Raw genomic sequence first — 22579 nt, 5'->3', positions numbered from 1 at the left:
TTTTTGATTTGTTTTTAATAACAGTTTATTTCTTGAAATGTTTATTTTATAATAGCTAAAGTATGACATATAGGCTAGGTAACTGAAGATGCAGGAGTTTTAATCTACTACAGTAATTAATAATTTAAACAACGTCTGCAGATCTGAACACAATATACGAACCACTGTGATCAGAGCCCTATATATAACCTTGTATATACGTTAATATATGTATATAATCTAATGGTATATAACATACAGTGGCTTCAGCAATTATTCACACCCCTTGACTTTCTCCACATTTTGTTGTGTTACCAAGTGGGATTAAAATGGATTTAATTGTGATTTTTTTTTGTCAACGATCTACACAAAATAGTCTAATGTCAATGTGGAAGAAAGATTAAAACATTTGTAAAAAATTTATGGAAAATAAATACATGTTAGAATCACCTTTGGCAGCGATTACAGCTGTGAGTCTTTCTGGGTAAGTCTCTAAGAGCTTTGCACACCTGGATTGTACAATATTTGCACATTTTTATTTTTAAAATTCTTCAAGCTCTGTCAGGTTGGTTGTTGATCATTGCTAGCCAGCCATTTTCAAGTCTTGCCATAGATTTTCAAGCCGATTTAAGTCAAAAATTTAACTAGGCCACTCAGGAACATTCAATATCGTCTTGGTAAGCAACTCCAGTGTATATTTGGCCTTGTGTTTCACGTGATTGTCCCGATGAAAGGTGAATTTGTCTCCCAGTGTCTGTTGGAAAGGAGACAACCAGGTTTTCCTCTAGGATTTTTCCTGTGCTTAGCTCTATTCCGTTTCATTTCATCATAACAAAATCCCTAGTCCTTGACAAGCATACCCATAACATGATGCAGCCACCACCATGCTTGATAATATGATTGGTACTAAGTGACGTGTTGGATTTGCCCCAAACAGTTCATTTCTTTGCCATATTTTTTGCAGTTTTACTTTAGTGCCTTATAGCAAACAGGATGCATGTTTTGGAATATTTGTATTCTGTACAGGCTTCCTTCTTTTCACTATGTCAATTAGGTTAGTATTGTGGAGTAAATATAATGTTGTTGATCCATCCTCAGTTCTCCTATCACAGCCATTAAACTCTGTAACTGTTTTAAAGTCACCATTGGCCTCATGGCGAAATCCCTGAGCGGTTTCCTTCCTCTCCGGCAACTGAGTTAGGAAGGGCACCTGTATCTTTGTAGTAACTGGGTGTATTGATACACCATCCAAAGTGTGCTTAATAACTTCACCATGCTCAAAGGGATATTCAATGTCTGCATTTTTTTTACCCATCTACCAATAGGCGCCTTTCTTTGCTAAGGCATTGAAAAATCTCCCTGTTTTTTGTGGTTAAATCTATGTTTGAAATAAACTGCTCGACTGAGGGACCTTACCAGTGGAGGCTCCTGAGGGGAGGACGGCTCATAATAATGGCTGAAACGGAGCAAATGGAATGGCAACAAACACATGGAAACCATGGAAACCATGTACCATTCCAGTCATTCTGCTCCATCCATTACCACGAGCCCGTGCCACCAGCCTCCTGTGGACATTACCTATAATTGAATGTGTGGGATACAGAGATGAGGTAGTCATTCAAAAATCATGTTAAACACTATTATTGAACACAGAGTCCATGCAACTTATTTAGGCTTGTCATAACAAAGGGGTTGAATACTTACTAACTCAAGACATTTCAGCTTTTCATTTTTTATGAATTTGTAAATATATAAAAAAAAAAAAACATAATTCCACTTTGACATAATGGGGTATTGTGTGTAGGCCAGTGACAAAACATTTCAATTTAATCTATTTTAAATTCAGGCTGTAACACAACAAAATGTGGAAAAAGTCAAGGGTTGTGAATACTTTCTGAAGGCACTGTATATATATATATATATATCCTATTGGCTGTAACTGTGATGACTCTGGGTGGAATGCGTCCCAAATAGCACCCTATTCCTTATAGTGCACTACTATAGTTGCCATGGTGCCCTATTAGCAGCCTAGGCAGAAAGCTCCTGTACATTTTGTAAATATTTGTAATATTTGTTGGCGGTTGGTTTTTGGCTAGCTAATGTTAGCTGGCTAGCATGTAATGTTTTGATTCAATTATGCCAACTGTCCGGAGGTTGAGGATGGAGAGAAGCCTGAATACAGAGGTGTACAGAGATGATAGATGGCCATGACTGTATGGGGGGCTAATGCCCCATTCACATTAACCGTAAGCACTCTGCTACATTGGGCTGGATGTCATTCATTTGAATGGGGACCGTCCACAACAGAGTGGATTTGCAACGGCCCCTTGAGGTTAAAGGCGCCGTTGCGAGATGGACACTGCATAATTTGAATTTTTCCAAACACTGTGCGTCTTCTTCAGTCCCTTCGAAGAACACAAAGTTACCAAACCACAGAAGAAGATGTGGTTTTCAACGATGCGTTTATGGGATAGCTAGCAACTTGGAAACAATTACCCATTCCTATAAGTGAGTACTTTTGTAATAGTATGTTAAAAATAATACACATGGGCTGTTAAACCAATTATACTTTGACTGTTGCCTCCTGTTTTAGTTTATTATGATGGAAATGACAGTTTTTTTGATAATTATTAGGTGGAGGTCGCTAGCTACAGTATAGCCTAGCTTTTAGCTAGCTAGCTGCTGTGTAAGATAGCTGCTCTGTAAAATATATTTGACTTGCTAGAAAGATATAGAAACAAGTTGATGAAAAATGTACTAAACAAAACCTGTTTTATTATCAACTGAAACAATATGTTTCTCCTGTCTTGAATGAAAATGACATATTTTACAATCTCCCAAAATAAATGTGATCCCTGACGAAAGACTAGTCTTGCATTGTGCTCTACGCTCTCCGTCCTGTAGCGGAACGATATTAGAAGTACGGCGTAATGAAACGTCACGATGTGAACGGGGCATAAATTGTAAGGCTACTCCCGAAGCGTGGGGTGTGCTTTCTGGCGCCTCGTGACTGCCGTAGCGTCGCCCAAGTGGGTGCTGTGTTTCGGTAGTAGTCGCTAGCTAGCTAGTCCAGTGGCTAGTACGGAACACTAACTTGATTTGACTGAGTCCTACTACAAAGCCATGGATGGCAAGACACCGCGATGACAACGTGCTGCCTGCTGCCGGCTCTCCCCTTTAACCGACTCCTCCCTCCGCTGACCTCACTCAAGCCATGAACTTTCTCAACCCGTAAGTCTCTTGACCATCAATCTACTCATGATGATTAATTATGTTGTTTTTTTGTAGTTTCTCTACAGCACTAAGATTTCTGTATGTAATGAATAGTGCTGTTCAAGTTGAATAAATTATTATTGTTATTACTTTCAAATCATTGTTGCCTAGTGGCAAACGTTTTGTTTTTTAATTGCTAAATGAGTGCAGATCAAGTCTTGATATCATAAATGTATGAAAATGCTTTATTCAGATTACACCTACTGGCTTTGGGTTGTTTTCCCAACTAGGTCTCAGTCTCACATCACAATTAGACGTTCATCCATGTTTCTGTCAAATTTCGAAGTGTTTAAGGTTAACTTTAGGCATGAACTCCAAAATCTTAAGGTTAGGCATTAATTCCGAATGGTTAAGGGTAAAGGTTTGGGATAGGCTTAAAACTAAAAAATCTAAAACAACTTTCTATCGCTGGATTCGAACTTGCAACCTTTGGAATCAAGGTTAGGCCCATCCACCATCCCCGTCCACAACGTCCTAGCAAAACCGAAACCTACTTGAAGGTAGCAGTGCTCACTGTTGCCCCTAGTGGCCGGTTTCCATGTCATCTCCCGACGTCCTCAGACATTGATGGACGTCGAATACTGACTTGTATCAAGGGTGACATTACTGGTTTTCCACCAACGGCGACCCAAGAGGAGGACTGTAGGCTATGCATGCAGAGTTGTCAGTGGGACGGCTTTTTCATTGCTTCTGATGTTATAAGGAGCGGGCTGTACTCTGAGGGAAGATCAAACTTCATCTCAGATCCCCAATACAGACGACGGGGGACGCCTTGATGACATGGAACTGCCTGCCTGCCCTTGGACATGCTGACCAGAGTGACCACCTCCTCCTCTGACCAGAGTGACCACCTCCTCCTCTGACCAGAGTGACCACCTCCTCCTCTGACCAGAGTGACCACCTCCTCCTCTGACCAGAGTGACCACCACCACCTCCTCTGACCAGAGTGACCACCTCCTCCTCTGACCAGAGTGACCACCTCCTCCTCTGACCAGAGTGACCACCTCCTCCTCTGACCAGAGTGACTACCACCTCCTCCTCTGACCAGAGTGACCACCACCTCCTCTGACCAGAGTGACCACCTCCTCCTCTGACCAGAGTGACCACCACCTCCTCTGACCAGAGTGACCACCACCTCCTCTGACCAGAGTGACCACCTCCTCCTCTGACCAGAGTGACCACCTCCTCCTCTGACCAGAGTGACCACCACCTCCTCTGACCAGAGTGACCACCACCTCCTCTGACCAGAGTGACCACCACCTCCTCTGACCAGAGTGACCACCACCTCCTCTGACCCTCTACCGTACAGCTATGAACTTCCAGATCCTCAAGACCGTGGCCTCCCATCTGCTGGAGGCTTCAAGAATAACTAAAACAGACTGGATCTAGTGGATCTAAACAGACTGGATCTAGTGGATCTAAACAGACTGGATCTAGTGGATCTAAACAGACTGGATCTAGTGGATCTAAACAGACTGGATCTAGCGGATCTAAACAGACTGGATCTAGTGGATCTAAACAGACTGGATCTAGCAGATCTAAACAGACTGATCTAGCCAGTTGCTACAATTGTAACCTATATTTCTTTTTCAATTACTTGTTGTATTTATTTAAGAGGACCACAATGGAAATACGTTTTCATGATTTTTAAATGCATTATCCACGTGTGGTTGTGTTTTAAATTATCAAATAAATCTATCAATTTTCATCTATCTATGTCTAAAGTAGTGCACTATATAGGGACTAGGGTGCCATTTGGGAAGCAATCTGTGGCTCTATCCGCTTCTCGGTTGTTTAAGTCTCAAAACGTTATTTACTGTGACAACAAAGTTACAATGGCAAATATATGGCGCCAAGTAAGTACTGGAAGAGCATCTCAACCTATAAGGAACTAAAAGAGACAAAAGCATTGTAGTTCCGGCTTCAGAATTAGCTTAAGAAAAATGATAAAAATGAACGTTCTCTTTACTAGTCTGAGACATGGGATCGTGTCTCAAATGGAACCCTATTCCCTATATAGTGCACTACTTTTGACCAGAGCCCTGTGGGAAGTATAATTATCCCTATGGTCCCTGTCAAACGCTCTTGTCAACCCTATGGTCCCTGGTCAAAAGTAGTGCACTATATAGGGAATAGGGTGTCACATTTGGGACACGGCCCCATGGTTGTATCATGGTAGTATCATGTTGATATCAGTGGAGAGAGTGTAGAGTGGACTGACTGGCATAGTGCTCTTTATAGTAGTAGTATTTATTCTGTTTAGGACTGGTCTGGTCATATCACTCGGCTTATTAAAAGGAGAAATCCTCATAATTCTGGTTTTTATCTGGCTGACATCATCGAAAAGGGGTCTGAATTTCATGTCCTCATGTTTTCTCTACCGAGAGGAAAAGATGGATGTCTTCCAAATGGCACCCTGTTCCCTACGTAGTGCACTACTTTAGACCAGAGCCCTCTGGGAAGTATAACCCTGGGGTCTCTGGTCAAAAGCAGTGCACTGCATGGGGAGCCATTTGGGATGCATAAATATGTAACAGTGATGGTAGGCTTCCAGATATTCCTTACATAGACCCTCTCACTTGTCCTTCTCTACAAAAATATTTTTTTATTTTTACTCTTCTGTTTGCAAGACAGAGTCGGCGGCGCTCAGAGGTTCTGCTGCGTCTCTGAGACAGGCGCTGCCTGTGTTTAGTGCATTTAGATGGGGGTTAGTATTGCACATCTTGGAGTCGCTGCTAAAGGCACTTTCTGGTTGGATATTCGGAGCCCTGCTTTCTCGCTCCTCCGCAGCCTGACCTTTCAGCTGCTCCAACTCCCTCTCCTCCACTCCCTCCTCCTCCCTCTCCTCCAGTCCCTCCTCCTCCCTCTCCTCCACTCCCTCCTCCTCCCTCTCCTCCACTCCCTCCTCCTCCCTCTCCTCCACTCCCTCCTCCTCCCTCTCCTCCAGTCCATTCTCCGTAGTGGACCCGTCAGAGGACAGCAGAACGGGGGATTTCTCCTTCTCCTCCGTCTTGAGCTTCTTCCTCTCCTTCACCTCACTGGCTAAGGAGTAGGCAGGCTTACTCTGGTGGGGAGAGGGGAGGGGAGAGAGAGGGGAGAGAGGGAGAGAGAGAGGGGAGGGAGGGAGAGAAAGGGGAGGGAGGGGAGAGAGAGGGGAGGGAGGGAGGGGAGAGAGAGGGGAGGGAGGGGAGAGAGAGGGGAGGGAGGGAGAGAGAGGGGAGGGAGGGGAGAGAGAGGGGAGGGAGGGGAGAGAGAGGGGAGGGAGGGAGGGAGAGAAAGGGGAGGGAGGGAGAGAAAGATGGTGGGTGGGAGAAGAAACAAGGAATATTTATATCACTAAGTACAGATCAGCACTACACCAAGGGCAGAACAGCATGAAATGACTTATATTCCAGCATCTTATACAGAACCTCAAAGAACTGGGAGAAAAAGCGAATTCATTAATTTATGACTGACGAGAGAAAGCCTTTCGTATCATGCAGAAACGGGGATAAAGTCAGATGCTAGGCTGTTCTACTGGGGAACAGCGAAAAACAAAGACAGGCTCAGAGTCAATAACAACCATAATTAGTGGATTCTAATGTATAAAACCTGCTGGGGGGGGGATGGGTGCCAGAGACAATGCTTTGGTATACTACTGTTACACAGTACACTGTAATGACATATCACACAACACACTGTAATGACATATCACACAGAACACTGTAATGCCATATCACACAGTACACTGTAATGCCATATCACACAGTACACTAATGCCATATCACACAGTACACTGTAATGCCATATCACACAGTACACTGTAATGACATATCACACAGAACACACTGTAATGCCATATCACACAGTACACTGTAATGCCATATCACACAGTACACTAATGCCATATCACACAGAACACACTGTAATGCCATATCACACAGTACACTGTAATGCCATATCACACAGTACACTGTAATGCCATATCACACAGTACACTGTAATGCCATATCACACAGAACACACTGTAATGCCATATCACACAGTACACTGTAATGCCATATCACACAGAACACACTGTAATGCCATATCACACAGAACACACTGTAATGCCATATCACACAGTACACTGTAATGCCATATCACACAGAACACACTGTAATGCCATATCACACAGAACACACTGTAATGCCATATCACACAGAACACACTGTAATGCCATATCACACAGAACACACTGTAATGCCATATCACACAGTACACTGTAATGCCATATCACACAGTACACTGTAATGACATATTACACAGTACACTGTAATGCCATATCACACAGTACACTGTAATGACATATCACACAGTACACTGTAATGCCATATCACACAGAACACACTGTAATGCCATATCACACAGTACACTGCAATGCCATATCACACAGAACACACTGTAATGCCATATCACACAGAACACACTGTAATGCCATATCACACAGTACACTGTAATGACATATCACACAGAACACACTGTAATGACATATCACACAGTACACTGTAATGCCATATCACACAGTACACTGTAATGCCATATCACACAGAACACACTGTAATGCCATATCACACAGAACACACTGTAATGACATATCACACAGTACACTGTAATGACATATCACACAGTACACAGTAATGACATATTACACAGTACACTGCAATGACATCACACAGTATACTGTAATGACATCACACAGTACACTGTAATGACATTTCACACAGTACACTGTAATGACATATCACACAGTACACTGTAATGACATATCACACGGTACACTGTAATGACATATCACACAGTACACTAATGACATATCACACAGTACACTGTCATGACATTTCACACAGTACACTGTCATGACATTTCAAACAGTACACTGTCATGACATTTCACACAGTACACTGCAATGACATATCACACAGTACACTGCAGTGACATATCACACAGCACACTGCAATGACATATCACACAGCACACTGCAATGGCATATCACACAGTACACTGTAATGACATATCACACAGTACACTGTAATGACATATCACACAGTACACTGTAATGAAATTTCACACAGTACACTGTAATGAAATTTCACACAGTACACTGTAATGACATATCACACAGATTAATGTAATGACATATCACACTGTAATGCCATATCACACAGTACACTGTAATGCCATATCACACAGTACACTAATGCCATATCACACAGTACACTGTAATGCCATATCACACAGTACACTGTAATGAAATTTCACACAGTACACTGTAATGACATATCACACAGATCAATGTAATGACATATCACACAGTAATGACATATCACACAGTACACTGTAATGCCATATCACACAGTACACTGTAATGCCATATCACACAACACACTGATGACACATCACACAGCACACTGCAATGACATATCACACAGTACACTGCAATGACATATCACACAGCACACTGCAATGCCATATCACACAGTACACCGTAATGACACATCACACAAAACACTAATGACACATCACACAGCACACTGCAATGACATATCACACAGTACACTGCAATGACATATCACACAGCACACTGCAATGCCATATCACACAGTACACTGTAATGAAATTTCACACAGTACACTGTAATGACATATCACACAGATCAATGTAATGACATATCACACTGTAATGCCATATCACACAGTACACTGTAATGACATTTCACACAGTACACTGTAATGACATTTCACACAGTACACTGTAATGACATATCACACAGATCAATGTAATGACATATCACACAGTAATGACATATCACACAGTACACTGTAATGCCATATCACACAGTACACTGTAATGCCATATCACACAGTACACTGTAATGACACATCACACAAAACACTAATGACACATCACACAGCACACTGCAATGACATATCACACAGTACACTGCAATGACATATCACACAGCACACTGCAATGGCATATCACACAGTACACTGTAATGCCATATCACACAGTACACTGTAATGACATATCACACAGTACACTGCAATGACATATCACACAGCACACTGCAATGGCATATCACACAGTACACTGTAATGCCATATCACACAGTACACTAATGCCATATCACACAGTACACTGTAATGCCATATCACACAGTACACTGTAATGCCATATCACACAGTACACTGTAATGACATTTCACACAGTACACTGTAATGACATATCACACAGTACACTGCAATGACATATCACACAGTAATGACATATCACACAGTACACTGTAATGCCATATCACACAGTACACTGTAATGGCATATCACACGGTACACTGTAATGACATATCACACAGTACACTGTAATGAAATATCACACAGTACACTGTAATGACATATCACACAGTACACTGCAATGACATATCACACAGTACACTGTAATGGCATATCACACAGTACACTATAATGACATATCACACGGTACACTGTAATGACATATCACACGGTACACTGTAATGACATATCACACGGTACACTGTAATGACATATCACACAGTACACTGCAATGACATATCACACAGTACACTAATGCCATATCACACAGTACACTGTAATGCCATATCACACAGTACACTGTAATGCCATATCACACAGTACACTGTAATGCCATTTCACACAGTACACTGCAATGACATATCACACAGTACACTGTAATGGCATATCACACAGTACACTATAATGACATATCACACGGTACACTGTAATGACATATCACACGGTACACTGTAATGACATATCACACGGTACACTGTAATGACATATCACACAGTACACTGCAATGACATATCACACAGTACACTAATGCCATATCACACAGTACACTGTAATGCCATATCACACAGTACACTGTAATGCCATATCACACAGTACACTGTAATGACATTTCACACAGTACACTGTAATGACATCACACAGTACACTGTAATGACATCACACAGTACACTGTAATGACATTTCACACAGTACACTGTAATGACATATCACACAGTACACTGTAATGACATATCACACGGTACACTGTAATGACATATCACACAGTACACTAATGACATATCACACAGTACACTGTCATGACATTTCACACAGTACACTGTCATGACATTTCAAACAGTACACTGTCATGACATTTCACACAGTACACTGCAATGACATATCACACAGTACACTGCAGTGACATATCACACAGCACACTGCAATGACATATCACACAGCACACTGCAATGGCATATCACACAGTACACTGTAATGACATATCACACAGTACACTGTAATGACATATCACACAGTACACTGTAATGAAATTTCACACAGTACACTGTAATGACATATCACACAGATCAATGTAATGACATATCACACTGTAATGCCATATCACACAGTACACTGTAATGCCATATCACACAGTACACTAATGCCATATCACACAGTACACTAATGCCATATCACACAGTACACTGTAATGCCATATCACACAGTACACTGTAATGAAATTTCACACAGTACACTGTAATGACATATCACACAGATCAATGTAATGACATATCACACTGTAATGCCATATCACACAGTACACTGTAATGACATTTCACACAGTACACTGTAATGACATTTCACACAGTACACTGTAATGACATATCACACAGATCAATGTAATGACATATCACACAGTAATGACATATCACACAGTACACTGTAATGCCATATCACACAGTACACTGTAATGCCATATCACACAGTACACTGTAATGACACATCACACAGTACACTGTAATGACATATCACACAGTACACTGCAATGACATATCACACAGCACACTGCAATGGCATATCACACAGTACACTGTAATGCCATATCACACAGTACACTGTAATGACATATCACACAGTACACTGTAATGACATATCACACAGTACACTGCAATGACATATCACACAGCACACTGCAATGGCATATCACACAGTACACTGTAATGCCATATCACACAGTACACTAATGCCATATCACACAGTACACTGTAATGCCATATCACACAGTACACTGTAATGCCATATCACACAGTACACTGTAATGACATTTCACACAGTACACTGTAATGACATATCACACAGTACACTGTAATGACATATCACACAGATCACTGTAATGACATATCACACAGTAATGACATATCACACAGTACACTGTAATGCCATATCACACAGTACACTGTAACGACATATCACACAGTACACTGTAATGACATATCACACAGTACACTGTAATGACATATCACACAGTACACTAATGACATATCACACAGTACACTGTAATGACATATCACACAGTACACTGTAATGACATATCACACAGTACACTAATGACATATCACACAGTACACTGTAATGCCATATCACACAGTACACTGTAACGACATATCACACAGTACACTGTAACGACATATCACACAGTACACTGTAATGACACATCACACAAAACACTAATGACACATCACACAGCACACTGCAATGACATATCACACAGTACACTGCAATGACAAATCACACAGCACACTGTAATGCCATATCACACAGTACACTGTAATGACATATCACACAGTACACTGCAATGACATATCACACAGCACACTGCAATGGCATATCACACAGTACACTGTAATGCCATATCACACAGTACACTAATGCCATATCACACAGTACACTGTAATGCCATATCACACAGTACACTGTAATGACATTTCACACAGTACACTGTAATGACATATCACACAGTACACTGTAATGACATATCACACAGATCACTGTAATGACATATCACACAGTAATGACATATCACACAGTACACTGTAATGCCATATCACACAGTACACTGTAACGACATATCACACAGTACACTGTAATGACATTTCACACAGTACACTGTAATGACATATCACACAGTACACTGTAATGACATATCACACAGATCACTGTAATGACATATCACACAGTAATGACATATCACACAGTACACTGTAATGACATATCACACAGTACACTGTAATGACATATCACACAGTACACTGTAATGACATATCACACAGTACACTGTAATGACATATCACACAGTACACTGTCATGACATATCACACAGTACACTGTCATGACATCTCACACAGTACACTGTCATGACATCTCATACAGTACACTGTCATGACATATCACACAGTACACTGTCATGACATATCACACAGTACACTGTCATGACATATCACACAGTACACTGTCATGACATCTCACACAGTACACTGTCATGACATCTCACACAGTACACTGTCATGACATATCACACAGTACACTGTCATGACATATCACACAGTACACTGTCATGACATATCACACAGTACACTGTCATGACATATCACACAGTACACTGTCATGACATATCACACAGTACACTGTCATGACATATCACACAGTACACTAATGACATATCACACAGTACACTGTCATGACATATCACACAGTACACTGTCATGACATATCACACAGTACACTGTCATGACATATCACACAGTACACTGCAGTGACATATCACACAGCACACTGCAATGACATATCACACAGCACACTGCAATGGCATATCACACAGTACACTGTAATGACATATCACACAGTACACTGTAATGCCATATCACACAGTACACTAATGCCATATCACACAGTACACTAATGCCATATCACACAGTACACTGTAATGCCATATCACACAGTACACTGTAATGAAATTTCACACAGTACACTGTAATGACATATCACACAGTACACTATAATGACATATCACACAGATCACTGTAATGACATATCACACAGTACACTATAATGACATATCACACAGTACACTGTAATGACATATCACACAGAACGCTGTGATGCCACATCACACAGAACACTGTAATGACATATCACACAGTACACTGTAATGACACATCACACAAAACACTAATGACACATCAAACAGCACACTACAATGACATAGCACACTGCAATGACATATCACACAGTACACTGTAATGACATATCACACAGTACACTGTAATGACATATCACACAGTACACTGTAATGACATATCACACAGTACACTGTAATGACATATCACACAGATCACTGTAATGACATATCACACAGTAATGACATATCACACAGTACACTGTAATGACATATCACACAGTACACTGTAATGACATATCACACAGTATACTGTAACGACATATCACACAGTACACTGTAATGACATATCACACAGTAATGACATCACACAGTACACTAATGACATATCACACAGTACACTGTAATGACATATCACACAATACACTGTAATGACATATCACACAGTAATGACATCACACAGTACACTAATGACATATCACACAGTACACTGTAATGACATATCACACAGTACACTGTAATGACATCACACAGTACACTGTAATGGCATATCACACAGAACACTGTAATGACATATCACACAGAACACTGTAATGACATATCACACAGTACACTGTAATGACATATCACACAGTAATGACATCACACAGTACACTAATGACATATCACACAGTACACTGTAATGACATATCACACAGAACACTGTAATGACATATCACACAGTACACTGTAATGACATATCACACAGTAATGACATCACACAGTACACTAATGACATATCACACAGTACACTGTAATGACATATCACACAGAACACTGTAATGACATATCACACAATGCACCCCCATGCTGCAGCCTGAGACAATACATATTCATGTATTAATATTAATTATAGAAGAGCACCCCCATGTGTTTTAACAATGCAGCATCAATGTCAACCCATTATTCATTATTTATACAACGGGTGGGTCTAATCCTGAATGCTGATTGGTTAAAACCGGATTCCAGCCGGTGTCCATTCCACAAGTTACCAACGGCTAAATCTATGACGTTAAAATGCCTATTTACTCTGTTCCATCTGACTGCCCAATCCACCGTCTCATCAGCCCAGCCAGGCTATTTATAAACTTGATCTCCACTATAAAAAGCATCTAGAAATTCTCACATTTCTTTCAGAATAACATTTCATTTTTAACAGCTGAGATTTGTATAAACCTTGCTGTCTGTCTCTCCGACATTTGCAACATTGTTTCAATATTCAAATTCGATCTCCAGCTGTCCCATAGTAATGAACGGGAGTCTGGACGAGACAGACAGGCAAGCAGCGTTTCTCATCCAGTCGAAATCATGAATCAGCTGGCATCATTTTTATGGATATAGTTAGTTCTGTTATTGTGTACACTCGGTGGACAGTTTATTAGGTACACCCATCTAGGACCGGGTCGGACCTCCCTTTGCCTCTTGACCAGGCAATGTTTTTCCACTCCTCAATTGTCCAGTGTGGGTGATCATGTGCCCACTGGAGTCGCTTCTTGTTTTTAGCTGATAGGAGTGGAACCCGGTGTGGTCGTCTGCTGCAATAGCCCATCCGTGACAATGGCCGCTGTTGTACCGCGCAGTTATTTGCCCGTTTGTGGCCCACCTGTTAACTTGCACGATTCTTGCCATTCTTCCTCGACCTCTCTCATCAACGAGCTGTCCTACCTGGTATGTTCCCTGTCCCACCTGGTATGTCCCCTGTCCCACCTGGTATGTGCCCTGTCCCACCTGGTATGTGCCCTGTCCCACCTGGTATGTCCCATGTCCCACCTGGTATGTGCCCTGTCCCACCTGGTATGTCCCATGTCCCACCTGGTATGTGCCCTGTCCCACCTGGTATGTGCCCTGTCCCACCTGGTATGTTCCCTGGCTCTTGAAGCCTCTGAGGGGGTATTTGGCTCCTCGACCGAAGGTCCTGATGACAGGAGTGGAGATCACACCCCGCAGACGCCTAGGGAGCACACAACCAGTTTAGAAACACACAACCAGTTAGAAACACACAACCAGTTTAGAAACACACAACCAGTTAGAAACACACAACCAGTTAGAAACACACAACCAGTTTAGAAACACACAACCAGTTTAGAAACACACAACCAGTTTAGAAACACACAACCAGTTAGAAACACACAACCAGTTAGAAACACACAACCAGTTAGAAACACACAACCAGTTAGAAACACACAACCAGTTAGAAACACACAACCAGTTTAGAAACACACAACCAGTTTAGAAACACACAACCAGTTTAGAAACACACAACCAGTTAGAAACACACAACCAGTTTAGAAACACACAACCAGTTTAGAAACACACAACCAGTTAGAAACACACAACCAGTTTAGAAACACACAACCAGTTAGAAACACACAACCAGTTAGAAACACACAACCAGTTTAGAAACACACAACCAGTTTAGAAACACACAACCAGTTTAGAAACACACAACCAGTTTAGAAACACACAACCAGTTTAGAAACACACAACCAGTTAGAAACACACAACCAGTTAGAAACACACAACCAGTTTAGAAACACACAACCAGTTTAGAAACACACAACCAGTTTAGAAACACACAACCAGTTTAGAAACACACAACCAGTTAGAAACACACAACCAGTTAGAAACACACAACCAGTTTAGAAACACACAACCAGTTTAGAAACACACAACCAGTTTAGAAACACACAACCAGCTGAGAAAAATGTGACACATTTTATGTAAAAGACAGCATTTAGACAAATCATGGACAGCCCCTTACCCTGTTCCCACAGACAGACAAGTATTTGTATTTAAATGTAAAATGTTATTAGGGATCCCCATTACTACTTCTCTTCCTGGGGTCCAAACACATTAAGGCACTTACATTACATGTAAAACAAAATATAAAACAGTCCATCATATAACATTACTACACCACTACATATCTACAATACAACATGTATAATACCACCATACAACAATATCACAATGAGCGTGTGTTTAGAGTGCGCGTGCTAGCGCTTGTGTGTGTGTGTGTGTGTGTGTGTGTGTGTGTGTTTCTGTACCGGTGTGTGTCTCTTCACAGTCCCCGCTGTTCCATAAGGTGTATTTTTACCTGTTTCTTTTAAATCTGATTCTACTGCTTGCATCAGTTACCTGATGTGGAATAGAGTTTCATGAAGTCATGGCTCTATAACATTGTCTGTTCTGGACTTGGGGACTGTGAAGAGACCTCTGGTGGCATGTCTTGTGGGGTATGCATGGGTGTCAGCTGTGTGCCAGTCATTCAAACAGACAGCTCGGTGCATTCAGCTGGTCAACACTTCTTACAAAAACAAGTAGTGATGAAGTCAATCTCTCCTCTACTTTGACTACTGTTCAGCCGTGTACGTTTAAGAGCCAGCCGTGCTGCCCTGTTCTGCCCTGTTCTGAGACAATTGTAATTTTCCTGAGTCCCTCTTTGTGGCACCTGACCACACGACTGAACAGTAGTCCAGGTGCGACAAAAGTAGGGCCTGTAGGACCTGCCTTGGTGATAGTGCTGTTAAGAAGGCAGAGCAGCGCTTTATTATGGACAGACTTCTCCCCATTTTAGCTACTGTTGTTTTGACCATGACAGTTTACAATCCAGGGTTACTCCAAGCCGTTTAGTCACCTCAACTTGTTCAATTTCCACATTATTCATTACAAGATTTAGTTGAGGTTTAGGGTTTAGTGAATGATTTGTCCCAAATACAATGCTTTTAGTTTTTGAAATATTTAGGACTAACTTATTCCTTGCCACCCACTCTGAAACTAACTGCAGCTCTTTGTTAAGTGTTACAGTCATTTCACTCACTGTAGTTGCTGACGTGTGAAGTGTTGAGTCATCCGCATACATTTACTCAAAGCCAGTGGCATGTCGTTAGTAAAGATTCAAAAAAGTAAGGGGCCTAGACAGCTGCCCTGGGGAATTCCTAAATCTACCTGGATTATGTTGGAGAGGCTTCCATTAAAGAACACCCTCTGTGTCCTGTTAGACAGGTAACTCGTTATCCACAATATAGCAGGGGGTGTAAAGCCATAACACATACGTTTTTCCATCAGCAGACTATGATCGATAATGTCAAAAACCGCACTGAAGTCTAACAAAACAGCCCCCACAATCTTTTATCATCAATTTCTCTCAGCCAATCATCAGTCATTTGTGTAAGTGCTGTGCTTGTTGAATGTCCTTCCCTATAAGCATGCTGAAAGTCTGTTGTCAATTTGGTTACTGTAAAATAGCATTGTATCTGGTCAAACACCATTTCTTCCAATAGTTTACTAAGGGTTGGTAACAGGCTGATTGGTCGGCTATTTGAGCCAGTAAAGGGGGCTTTACTATTCTTAGGTAACGGAATGACTTTTGCTTCCCTCCAGGCCTGAGGGCACACACTTTCTAGTAGGCTTCAATTGAAGATATGGCAAATAGGAGTGGCAATATCATCCACTATTATCCTCAGTAATTTTCCATCCAGGTTGTCAGACCCCGGTGGCTTGTCATTTTTAATAGACAACAATACTTTTTTCACCTCTTCCACACTCACTTTACAGAATTCAAAAGTATAAATCTTGTCTTTCATAATTTGTTCAGATATACTTGGATGTGTAGTGTCAGCGTTGTTGCTGGCATTTCATGCCTAAGTTTGCTAATCTTGCCAATGAAAAAATCATTAAAGTAGTTGGCAATATCAGTGGGTTTTGTGATGAATGAGCCATCTGATTCAATGAATGATGGAGCTTAGTTTGCCTTTTTGCCCAACATTTCATTAAAGCTGCTCCAAAGCTTTTTACTATCATTCTTTGTGTCATTTATCTTTGTTTCATAGTGGAGTTTCTTCTTCCTTTTATTCAGTTTAGTCACATGATTTCTCAATTTGCAGTACGTTTGCCAATCGGTTGTGCAGCCAGACTTATTTGCCATTCTTTTTACCTCATCCCTCTCAACCATACAGTTTTTCAATTCCTCATCAATCCAAGGGGATTTAACAGTATTTACAGTCATTTTCTTAATGGGTGCATGCTTATTAGTAACTGGAATAAGCAATTCCATACATGTGTCAAGTGCGGCATCTGGTTGCTCGTCATTACACACCACAGACCAACAAATTATATTTACAGCATCAACATAAGAATCACTACAAAAGTTATTGTATGACCTCTTACCCTCTGCTTGGTCCCCCGACAGAGACCACCTGGATGGGGAAGCCTCCTCTACCTCGGCCCCGTCTGATGCCAGCCCACTGGCCCACCACCGTGCCCGCTATCTCCAGCTTCCCGCCCTGGGAGGACATGCTTGGCAGGCCTGCAGACCACGGACCAACAGTAGGGACACACACAGAGAGGTTGTGAAATAAAACTTCTAAGAAAGTTAAGAGAAATCTGAGTATAATACTGGTCCGCCTTTATGGTGAACAATATACAGTGAGGGAAAAAAGTATTTGATCCCCTGCTGATTTTGTACGTTTGCCCACTGACAAAGACATGATTTATTTATTATTTGAACAGTGAGAGACAGAATAACAACAAAATAATCCAGAAAAACGCATGTAAAAAATGTTATAAATTGATTTGCATTTTAATGAGGGAAATAAGTATTTGACCCATCTGCAAAACATGACTTAGTACTTGGTGGCAAAACCCTTGTTGGCAATCACAGAGGTCAGACGTTTCTTGTAGTTGGCCACCAGGTTTGCACACATCTCAGGAGGGATTTTGTCCCACTCCTCTTTGCAGATCTTCTCCAAGTCATTAAGGTTTCGAGGCTGACGTTTGGCAACTAACTCGAACCTTCAGCTCCCTCCACAGATTTTCTATGGGATTAAAAAAAGGTCTGGAGACTGGCTAGGCCACTCCAGGACCTTAATGTGCTTCTTCTTGAGCCACTCCTTTGTTGCCTTGGCCGTGTGTTTTGGGTCATTGTCATGCTGGAATACCCATCCACGACCCATTTTTAATGCCTTGGCTGAGGGAAGGAGGTTCTCACCGAAGATTTGACGGTACATGGCCCCGTCCATCGTCCCTTTGATGCGGTCAAGTTGTCCTGTCCCCTTAGCAGAAAAACACCCCCAAAGCATAATGTTTCAACCTCCATGTTTGACGGTGGGGATGGTGTTCTTGGGGTCATAGGCAGCATTCCTCCTCCTCCAAACACGGCGAGTTGAGTTGATACCAAAGAGCTTGATTTTGGTCTCATCTGACCACAACACTTTCACCCAGTTCTCCTCTGAATCATTCAGATGTTCATTGGCAAACTTCAGACGGCCCTGTATATGTGCTTTCTTGAGCAGGGGGACCTTGCGGGCGCTGCAGGATTTCAGTCCTTCACGGCATAGTGTGTTACCAATTGTTTTCTTGGTCACTATGGTCCCAGCTGCCTTGAGATAATTGACAAGATCCTCCCGTGTAGTTCTGGGCTGATTCCTCACCGTTTTCATGATCATTTCAACTCCACGAGGTGAGATTTACATTTACGTCATTTAGCAGACGCTCTTATCCAGAGCGACTTACAAATAGGTGCATTCACCTTATCGCCAGTGGGATAACCACATTACAAAGTTCTTTTTTTATTTATTTTTAATTCTTGTACTTTTTTTTTTATCTTCCTATTTTATTCATATTTTATTTATAATTTGTTATTAAACTTTTATTTATGTATATATTTCAATTCAATTTTTTATTATTATTATTATTTTATTTTTTTGGGGGGGGGGGGGGGGGGGTTGGGGTAAGGGGGGGGTAGAAGGATTACTTTATCCTATCCCAGGTATTCCTTAAAGAGGTGGGGTCTTGCATGGAGCCCCAGGCCGAGGGAGATTGACAGTTATTTTGTGTTTCTTCCATTTGCAAATAATCGCACCAACTGTTGTCACCTTCTCACCAAGCTGCTTGCCGATGGTCTTGTAGCCCATTCCAGCCTTGTGTAGGTCTACAATCTTGTCCCTGACATCCTTGGAGAGCTCTTTGGTCTTGGCCATGGTGGAGAGTTTGGAATCTGATTGATTGATTGCTTCTGTGGACAGGTGTCTTTTATACAGGTAACAAGCTGAGATTAGGAGCACTCCCTTTAAGAGTGTGCTCCTAATCTCAGCTCGTTACCTGTATAAAAGACACCTGGGAGCCAGAAATCTTTCTGATTGAGAGGGGGTCAAATACTTATTTCCCTCATTAAAATGCAAATCAATTTGTAAAATTTTTGACATGCGTTTTTCTGGATTTATTTGTTGTTATTCTGTCTCTCACTGTTCAAATAAACCTACCATTAAAATTATAGACTGATCATTTCTTTGTCAGTAGGCAAACGTACAAAATCAGCAGGGGATCAAATACTTTTTTCCCCTCACTGTATGTACTTATAGACATATCTATTTAGTAATGTACTTCTACTGAACAAAAATATAACCCAACATGCAACAATAAAGATTTTACTGAGTTACAGTTCATATAAAGGAAATCAGTCAATTTAAATAAATTCATTAGGCCCTAATCTATGGATTTCACATGACTGGGCAGGGGCGCAGCCACTTGGGAGCCAGGTCCAGCCAATCATAATGAGTTTCCCCCACAAAACGGCTTTCTTACAGACAGAAATACTCCTCAGCAATGATCATGCTGTTTAATCAGCTTCTTGATATGCCACACCTGTCAGGTGGATGGATTATCTTGGCAAAGGAGAAATGCTCACTAACAGGGGTGTAAATCAATTTGTGCACAACATTTGAGAGAAATAAGCTTTTTGTGCGTATGGAACATTTCTGGGATCTTTTATTCATTTCAAACATGGGACCAACACTTTACATGTTGCGTTTATGTTTTTGTTCAGTGTAATTTATGCATAGTAGTCTCCATAGTAACATAGACGATAGATAGAACTGTATTTTTATGGCAAGGGAACTTCTTTATGGAGTGGTTCAGAACATAATCAGATAAACATGGCTAGTAGATTAGGCTACACAGTAGATCAGGTGAAGTCTAATAACAGAGGACAGAATAACCATAATACTACATAGAAACCCCATTTTACATTTTAGTCATTTAGCAGACGCTCTTATCCAGAGCAACTTACAGTTAGTGAGTGCATACATTTTATAATTTTTTTTCCATACTGGCCCCCCGTGGGAATCGAACCCTCAACCCTGGCGTTGCAAACGCCATGCTCTACCTACTGAGCTACATCCCTGCCGGCCATTCCCTCCCCTACCCTGGACGACGCTGGGCCAATTGTGCGCCGCCCCATGGGTCCCCCGGTCGCGGCCGGCTACGACAGAGCCTGGATTCGAACCAGGATCTCTTAGACCACTGCGCCACTCAGGAGAACCCCATGATGGAGAGCCCCATGATGGAGAGCCCCATGATGGAGAGCCCCATGATGGAGAACCCCATGATGGAGAGCCCCATGATGGAGAGCCCCATGATGGAGAGCCCCATGATGGAGAGCCCCATGATGGAGAACCCCATGATGGAGAGCACTACATAGTGGTCTCTATGTACACTACAATCTGGAAATTAGTATAAATGATTGGTCTCTTACCAGGCATGCCCATGCCCCTGCTCCTGCCCTGTAGCGGCATCATGTGGGGTGGGGGGTAGAAGGCTCCCCCTGGGGGGTAGAAAGGCATGGCGTGGGGGTGGGGGGGAGGAGGGGGGGGGAAAGGCATGGGGTGGGGGGGGCGGGAGAAGTTAAGCCCCTCCAGGATGCTCTGCCTCATTTTCTTCACCTTGTTCACCTGATCCACCTGGGGACAGAGAGGAAACAGAGAGAGAGAGAGGGGACAGAGAGGAAACAGAGAGAGAGAGAGGGGACAGAGAGGAAACAGAGAGAGAGGGGACAGAGAGGAAACAGAGAGAGAGGGGACAGAGAGGAAACAGAGAGAGAGAGAGGGGACAGAGAGGAAACAGAGAGAGAGGGGACAGAGAGGAAACAGAGAGAGAGGGGACAGAGAGGAAACAGAGAGAGAGGGGACAGAGAGGAAACACAGAGAGAGGAAACAGAGAGAGAGGGGACAGAGAGAGAGGGGGGACAGAGAGGAAACAGAGAGAGGGGACAGAGGAAACAGAGAGAGGGGACAGAGGAAACAGAGAGAGGGGACAGAGAGGAAACAGAGAGAGGGGATAGAGAGGAAACAGAGAGAGAGGGGACAGAGGAAACAGAGAGAGGGGACAGAGAGGAAACAGAGAGAGGGGATAGAGAGGAAACAGAGAGAGAGGGGACAGAGAGGAAACAGAGAGAGAGGGGACAGAGGAAACAGAGAGAGAGGGGACAGAGAGGAAACAGAGAGAGAGG

General features: G+C 42.0%; 1 protein-coding gene across 1 annotated transcript in view; it reads right to left on the bottom strand.

The window, feature by feature from the left end:
* The window catches only part of LOC311133332 (constitutive coactivator of PPAR-gamma-like protein 1 homolog), a 68839-nt gene continuing 46260 nt past the window's right edge, over nucleotides 1–22579 (bottom strand). Inside the window, exons 14-17 of the mRNA XM_084166835.1 lie at nucleotides 21827–22031; nucleotides 18463–18601; nucleotides 15148–15244; nucleotides 1–6316 (exon numbers count right to left, since the gene is read on the bottom strand). Coding sequence (XP_084022961.1) covers nucleotides 5864–6316; nucleotides 15148–15244; nucleotides 18463–18601; nucleotides 21827–22031 — 894 coding nt within the window. The 3' untranslated portion in view covers nucleotides 1–5863. The remainder of the gene's footprint in view (nucleotides 6317–15147; nucleotides 15245–18462; nucleotides 18602–21826; nucleotides 22032–22579) is intronic.

Source organism: Coregonus lavaretus (assembly GCF_964263955.1).
Source record: "Coregonus lavaretus genome assembly, chromosome: 8".
Taxonomy (NCBI): Eukaryota; Metazoa; Chordata; class Actinopteri; order Salmoniformes; family Salmonidae; genus Coregonus; species Coregonus lavaretus.
This window is presented reverse-complemented; position numbering and strand designations above follow the sequence as displayed.